An 8,593-nucleotide genomic window follows, 5' to 3' on the forward strand; every position below is an offset into this window, starting at 1 on the left:
CTGAACTTATTTACCTACGTTCTTATAATACGATGGCTATATTTCTTATTTGCTAATAAGGCTGTAGCTTTGTAAGGCAGAATCCCTACGGCAGTAAACCACATCTTCGTCGAGACAAAAGTTGTAAAATACTCGTGTTTTAACATTTATGATCTGCACACTGTGTTACTGGAACAATGCTTGTGTTATGAATACATAACGAGACATTAGCTCGCGTATGTTGCGAACGTTTATTAGCTACACAAATACATCCCTTGTGGTGCAGACAAGTTTCTAATAAAGACTTACAACAACTCTCCCTACAAAGTTGCGTGCTTTATTACTTATTGTTGTAGATAGCGCTACAAGAGGAGGTTGAGGGTTCAAAATGACAGCACATAGTGTAGACGTTTGATGCCATCGTAACCCATAAGGGACAGACGTCTGTCAGTGTTACGGTAGTTCACAGCGATATGCTCGGCGATCATGTGATATGTATCGCTTTTTTTTATCTCGATCCGAGGGCTCCCTAGATAGCGTTATACTGTTATTTCTAGGCCTGAGAGTTTTATAAGTGGTACCTATTACTATCTGCAGTAATGATAAAAGGCACGCAATTTCGCATGGACATTATCAGTGTTCCAGGTCAATACCAGTACATACACGCACAGACACTGTAGCTCAGTAGCAAAGTCATGCCGATATTTTTTATTGCTCACCATAAATAAAATACTACAAAAGAAATTTAAACTTGTTATGTACAAGCAAACGGTAGTCAACATGCAGTCAATATCGCTAAAATGTGATATTTACGACACATTAAAAAGTCTATATAATTGACTTGTCTCCGATTACACAAATACCTATTACATCCCGCGTGGTAAGCGTCTACGCGGAGCCTTCTTGACTAATCGCGCCGTTAAAGTGATCACTATGAACCAAACACTTACAGCCATTACCTACGCTTAACCTTAATGTATGGGTTCGCGTTTAGCGTTCAATTGTATTAAACGTGCCAAATTATTACACCAAGGTGTGTTATTGTGTATTGGAAACTTATGTAAGTTAATTAATTAAGTGAAATTGCTTGTAATTTAATCGCGATAGTCTCGTTTTTTTTGCAGTTTGTGTTGTTAAATCTAACAATTTTAGTACCTAGTGTTAGTGTTGATGGTAGGCACTGGCACGAGGAATGAAAATGCGAAGTTAAACTTAACAATGAACTTTAATAGATTTTTGAGATACAGAGTCGAGTGAAATGGATCGCGTCTAGCAGCGGACTGCCGCCGGCGCATGGCAACATAGTGCACATTACTTGCATAAAATATGTCATACAATTTTGTACCTTAAGTATTAGACATTAGCATCTAAATTAATATGACAAAGTTTCCTTAAAATAAAACTTAACTAGTTACATAGGTAAACATAGGTATAAGTACTTGTATAGTGGGCGCATCGCTAACAGTCCCCACCCCAGTGCTGACTCAGCACTCTAAACTTACGGGAATAGGAGCTATGCGAGCCGCGGATCGCCGGTAAGTCCCGGTAGCCGTCCTTACCTCCACTACACGGATGCGGCCGTCTCCGCCAGGAATTACCTGGGTGATCAACCCCTTCGGCCACATATTACGGGGAGAGTTGGGATCCACGACCAGAACGAGATCTCCTACCTTTAACGGCTTCCGCTCCTCCAGCCATTTTGTTCTAGGCACGAGAGTGGGTAAGATTTCTCTTAGCCACCTCTGCCAGAACATGTCAGCGAGCCTCTGCGCCTTCCGCCATAGTTTCCTCAGGTTGAGATCAGAATCATCGAACTCTCCTACTAGAGGGAGTCGCGATGATGATCCTAAAAGGAAATGATTAGGCGTAAGAGACTCACCGTCAGCAGGATCGACAGACACGTGCTCCAATGGACGACCGTTGACCATGTTCTCAACTTCTGCCATAAATGTAGTCAAAACTTAGTCCCTTGGTGCCCGTTCTTTCAAAACGACTTTTAGAGCCGTCTTTACTGAACGTATTAATCGTTCCCACGCCCCACCCCAATGGGGGCTGGCGGGGGGTATAAAAGTCCAGTCCATATTGTTATTAACCCCCTCAGCTTTTAGCACGTCCATATCTAGCGCCTCCATCGACCGGCGCAGCTCTGTGTCGGCGCCCCTCAGATTAGTTCCATTGTCCGAGTACAGATGGCGCGGCCAGCCGCGCCGCGCCGCCATTCGTCGCAACGCCATGATGAGCGAGTCAGTTGTAAGGGAGGCAACCAACTCGATATGAATCGCCCGCACTGTGAGGCATGTGAATAGAACACCATACCTTTTCTCTCTGTGGCGACCCACCGCAACCTCCATTGGCCCAAAAAGATCCAAGCCACAGTGAAAAAAGGGTCGCTGATGGTGTTCTATTCTGGCCCCCGGCAGATCTCCCATGCGAGGTACCTGAGGTCTGCTCTTCATTATCCTGCACAACATGCACCTTGACGTCACGAGTTTAACAGTAGGTCTAAGTTTAATTACCCAATACCTTTGCTTTATTTCGTTAACCACCATCTCCTGACTTCCATGGGCCGCTTTCACATGGTAATGTCGGACGATTAATCGTGCTACCTGATGACGGCCGTCCAGGATTACGGGTCTCTTGACGTCCAGAGGCACATCTGATGCGGCGTCAATGCGCCCGCCCACGCGAAGTAGGTTATGTTCATCTAAAATGGGTGATAATTTTAATAGCCTACTTGCGCGATGTAAAGCCCCGTGCGCCTTAATTCTGGCTAAGTCTTCCCCGAAAGACTCGTTTTGCGCGTGTTTTAATAAAATTATCTCGGCACGCTCCATCATAGCACAGTCGATCTCGGCCGCTTGACCTTTGCACCTGGCGATGAACTTTAGCACTGTGGCCGTGGCGCGGGTGAGACGAAGCCACGAAGAGAAGCGCTGTGGGTCCGGCACTGGAATGCATGCAGGTTCCTCGCGCACCTGGACGACTGCTACGCATTCCCTTGTCTCCTCGTTACCGGTAGGTATAATATTTTCAGGCCATTGACTTTCGTCAGCGTATAAAAAAGAAGGACCTTTGAACCACTCATTTTGTAGGGCTAGATCAAACGAGTCCCGCGTGGCTAAATCGGCAACATTTAGTTTCGTAGAAATGTACCGCCACTCGTCAACGCGGGTAAGGTCGTCAATCTCCCCCAAACGATTTGCTTCAAAGGCCTTATACGTACGATTTTTGTTGCGGATCCAATGTATCACAGTTGAGGAGTCACACCAGAAGTAACGCCTTATAGGCGTCAGTTTGTGCTCCTTTCCAATTGCATTGGCTAATCTCGCCGACAACAATGCAGCTTGCAGCTCAGCCTTCGGTATAGTCAGCTGTTTTACCGGCATAACTCTGCTTTTGCTTGCAATAAATGCAACATAAATAGTACCGTTATCCTCCCAGCGCCAATAGCCCACAGCTGACATCGCCTGAGTAGATGCATCGCTAAAAAAATGCATTTGTAAATTATTATAATATGAGTACTTACTACTCGGTGCGGTCGTAGCATATGTAGATGCCGCTACGCCGTCGTAGCCTTTCGTAGCACTGTGCGTAGGCGCGTGGGTCGCGGGGCGCGAGGTAGGTACCTCTGCCTCGATATCCACACAATCTTGCATTTCGCTCGCACGCGCTGTCGCCGATTGGCTGTCCCTTACCGCGTTGCGCGCGGCTGTGCAGTACCACCTAGGTATACGGATATCTTTAATTACATTTAGAAGGTCAACCCACTTTCGCCACTTTTGATAAATCTGGTCTGGAATGTAATCCTCCCAATCCACCTGTAAGCGCCAAGCCTCTTGAAGCATGATTCGGCCTTGAATCGTGAAGGGTGCTAAGAAACCTAGTACATCAAATATAGACATAATTACTCTTAGCATTACACGCTTTGTAGGCCTATTCTCACCTTCAAGTACGTCGCTCGGTATACGTTTTAATGACAAATCGAAGCCCAATATGTCATCAGCCGGGTACCAAATGAGACCCAAGGTACGCTCGCTTTCATGTTGCTGGCCGACTTTGAACCTTACAGCAGCAGTACCTAAGGTCTCCTTTGGCACGCTGTTTAAAACTGCGACGCTGTTGCTCGTCCAGTTTCTTATTTCAAAGCCGCCCGCCCTGTGGATATCACTGACATTCCTTACCATTTCGATCGCTGTCGCCTCGTCGGGCAGGCTGTCGATGTAGTCGTCCATGTAGTGCGAGTTGACGATGGCATCGACGGCGGCGGGAAACGACGATTCAAATCGCTGGGCGTTTTTATTTTTAACAAATTGCGCGACGAATGGAGCACAATTTGCGCCAAAAATGAGTGACGTCATCGCGTACGTCCTTATGTTTTCTGTGGGGTTGTTTCTCCACAGAAACCTCAGTGCGTCCTGGTCGTCTTGCTGGATCTTGACCCTCAAGAACATGTCCCTAATGTCACCTGTTACTGCAATTGGATGTTCCCGAAAGCGCAGCATTATACCTAAAACTGATGACAATAGGTCAGGTCCTGTGAGCAAATAATCGTTCAGTGAGCTACCACTTACCTGACTTGCAGCATCAAAGACCAGACGAAGTTTTTTCTTATTGGGGTTGTCCACGCCGAAATGAGGTAAGTAGTAAGTCTTCGGCGTGACCTCAGTGTTAGTCATTTCCCTAGCGTAATCATTTTCTAACAAATGATCCTGACCCTTTCACGGTACCTGTCGGCGAATCCTGGATCCTTGCCCATTTTGCGCTCAATACCCTTCATCCTGGTAAGCGCGTTTGGGCGGGAGTCGGGCATGGGGCGGTTTTCGTCCTTCCACGGAAGGCCGACGTACCAGCGCCCATCGATGAGCTCGGCGGAGCGCTCCAGCTGCGCGACGGCGCGGGCGTCGTCGGCTTTTTGGCGCGCGTGCGCCGTCACGCCCATGGAATCTAGCAGAAACGAGCGCCTAATATCTTCGTGGATTTCCCTTAAGAGGCACTCATCTGATGTGGTATCGTGATCTGCTCCGCTATCTGCAATAAAAAGGTTAGTATGGACAGCGACAGATGGCGAGCCCCTGGACGGACGGACAGTCCGCGGCACGCACACTTTCCCATGGACGCTCCAGCCGAGGCGGGTGAGTGTAGCTGATGACTCACTATCTTTGCCCTCCCTAACTTGAATAGGTATCACAACATGTAAGTTATCCTGACCTATCAATACCTAATTCAGGTTCTGAATCAGTGGTACAAAATTTGTGTCTTATATCTGCTAGGTGAGAATAATTAACTAATTTTAAAACAGACAATGTTTGTATTGGCACACTTAATTCTTCAACACAACGCAATTTAACATTATAAACCTTACCGTCCATACCTTTAATGTCGACATTCACTTTGGTCGATTTGTACTCAAGCCCGTCATCTTTAAACGTACCGTGAACGCGCAATGTCTGTGAGTTACCACGTAGACCGACGCGTCGCGCGAGATTGGCACTTATTAACGAGACGGTAGATCCATCGTCCAATAGCGCGGTGCTATTTACCATACCGTTAGGTCCCTGAACACGCACTCGTACTACTTTTAACAACACTCTGGTGTCGGTCGCATTTATATGAGTTAATGTTTCCGTCTCTGGCTTGAACGCGGGTTCGCGCGGCTCGGGTCCGTTTGTCGCGGTACTATTATTCGGTACACTTGCACTCGGCAGCGGCGCGGGCGCCGCCGTGACGTCACGCGCACTGTTGTTTACCGGATAATGTAGTAGGCGATGATGTGGAGCTCCGCAGCCGTCCTTGTCGCACGCAGGGGACTTGCAGGTATCGCGTTCATGCTTGGAGATAATGCATTTGTAGCATAACCCGTTTTTCTTCACGTGTTGCCATCGTACTTTGCGTAACGCTTTCTTAAATGGTTTGCATTCCGTTAACTTATGCACAGCTGTTCGGCAAAATAAACATTTTAAATCGCCTTCTTCAGTTTGTAGTAAAACAGTGTGTGTACGGGAAGATGAATGATCGCTTGACTTGTTTTTAAAGGTATCGCTGCGCGTAGTTGATAAAAAACTTGCAGTTGTAGAAATCTTCAATGCTTCGTCATTAAGAAAATCGATAGAATGACTAACCTCGATTTCTGCGCATCTTGGAGAAGTTTAAAACTGTAGTCTGACCATTTGGAGATGGGCACAGTGGGCAGCTTGGACAGGATGATGGAGACGATATTCATGCCATGTAGGTACTCCTCGCGTCCTACTGCTCGCACAGCTTCTACGAAATTTTGAACCTTCACTGCGAACATAACTATATCTTTATGATATTCTAGTTGCAAAGGCTGTAGCTTCTTGATGTCTAGTAGAATACGAGAAATGATGCTGTCAGGGTTTCCAAAACGTAGCTCCAATGTCGACATTACCCGGTCGGGCGACGTGGCGCTTATAAACAATGCAGCGACAGCATCTCGTGCGGCTCCTTTAAGACATTTACGAAGTCGCCATAAATTTTCTTTATCTGTAAATTTACAGACCTCGGTAGACTCCTGGTAGGCCTGTTTGAACTGAAGCCATTCTAACTGTTCACCTGAAAATTCAGGTAGGTCCTTAGGCGTGCTAATGCGGCTGAGCAGGCTAGCGTTAGGCACTTGATTGCTAGCGGTCGATAGGTCTTTAAGTGCGCCGGCTAATAATTGCACTGTTTGGTTGAGCGCGCTGACGGTACCTTCGGGCGCAGGCGGCGCTGCCGGCATGAAGCCATCGGCGGCGGCGCGCGGTGCTAAGCTAGACGCTGGCCTCGGCTGCGCTTGCTCGATGAATGCAGGGGGTATGACAGGTGCAGACATCCGTGCTGGAACTGGAATGTGCAGCGTGCCCGTGGTGACTCCATTGTCGGGGGCTGGCTGCTCGTCTGGTAGTTCCGTGTGGTTGCTTTGGTGCTCAACCCACGCATTTATATCGTTGCGAAGAGGTACGTTACCATCGAATTGTGAACTGTATTCCTCTAGGTCCTCTTCGTCACTATTAAGCGCTGCAAGTTGTGCGTCTAAGGTTTTATTAATTAGGTCCATTTGAATCGCAGCCTTTTCCTTCGCGGCGTCCAAAATTAATTGTTTTCGCCTGGCTTCTTTAGAGGCTGATGATCTTCGTGAGCCCTTGCTACTCGGGACGGCACCCACATGTGACGCGGCAGGCTTCGTGTCGGTAATTTGCTTTAATTGCAGCATGGACTCCGACTTTATGCTGCTTGTCGCGTTTAATTTGTGTTGTAGAAACTTCTTGACCATCGGATCTAAAGGTTTCTCGACTTTATCGGGCGCAGATTCATTGCACGGCGGTATAACCTCACTTTTCCTTTGTTCACGCTCGCGCGCCATGTGTTCCTCGTGCTCCCGACGTGCCTTTGAACTGCGCGTTTCCATTTTTATAGGCGTTCGGTCCATCATATCTGGTTCGAAGACCACTTTGTTGATGGTAGGCACTGGCACGAGGAATGAAAATGCGAAGTTAAACTTAACAATGAACTTTAATAGATTTTTGAGATAGGTACAGAGTCGAGTGAAATGGATCGCGTCTAGCAGCGGACTGCCGCCGGCGCATGGCAACATAGTGCACATTACTTGCATAAAATATGTCATACAATTTTGTACCTTAAGTATTAGACATTAGCATCTAAATTAATATGACAAAGTTTCCTTAAAATAAAACTTAACTAGTTACATAGGTAAACATAGGTATAAGTACTTGTATAGTGGGCGCATCGCTAACAGTTAGGTTTGATACATACTCAATACGATTGCGAAAATTAGACATCAATGCTTAGTTGGTTTTATTTACAACATATATGTAAATAAGTTTATTTAAACATCTTATCATCCGAAAAAGAGATGCTCTTAAAAAGCTGCCGATCTGGTGGTTATAGGACGCGATTATACAAATTAGGTCCACAATTTAGTAGTAAGTACCTAAGCAAACTGTTTCACCAAAAATAAAGTGAAATTGCCAGTAAACATTATTTCAGACTTGCTTATTTCAATTAAATATTTCAAAACCGGGAAGAATGAAAAAAAAAGGGGAGAGGCCTTTGCCCAGCAGTGGGACACAACAGGCTCTCAATAATATCCCATAGCCCGATATCCAGTCCATCCAACATTCAAATCAATAGCCTATGACCTTAGTTCCCATCGCAGCACAAAAGTGCTGCACTGCAATATTTAGTTTTTGCATGTGGTGGGGACCATCTCCGGATGTATCATATTGTGCGCTCGGGGATGGTATCCGCCACGTGTATCCCTTGCCTTTAGATTAAACTGTCTTAAAGGGACTCTGCGCTGTTGGCTTCGGCCCCACGCACACCTCCCAAAAGTCCGGAACCCTATGGTCCCGAGATATGGAAAGGACAATAATAATAATTTTCAAACATAGGTATATAATCAAAACAAACATTAAGCATCTGTGTGATAGACCAAAGATAAGAATGTTGGATTCGTACGAAAAATGAAATTTTAGTAGAATATTTTAAAGCCGCGACAAGTACTCGTAAACATTTTTCACGTCAGCGAGTTGTGATTCTTACGAAGTGGGACGCAGCTTTGTTTGCCGGTTCATGAATAACAAGTGTACAAAGAGGA

General features: G+C 46.2%; 1 protein-coding gene across 1 annotated transcript; it reads right to left on the bottom strand.

Annotated features, from left to right (window-relative positions):
* Positions 1–1,940: 1,940 nt before the first annotated feature.
* LOC134792304 (uncharacterized) lies at positions 1,941–5,118 on the bottom strand. The gene has a single exon (XM_063763572.1). The coding sequence runs from the start codon at positions 4,653–4,655 to the stop codon at positions 1,941–1,943; it is 2,715 nt and encodes a 904-aa protein (XP_063619642.1). The 5' UTR covers positions 4,656–5,118.
* Positions 5,119–8,593: the final 3,475 nt, after the last annotated feature.

This window comes from Cydia splendana, chromosome 7 (assembly GCF_910591565.1).
Source record: "Cydia splendana chromosome 7, ilCydSple1.2, whole genome shotgun sequence".
NCBI lineage: Eukaryota > Metazoa > Arthropoda > Insecta > Lepidoptera > Tortricidae > Cydia > Cydia splendana.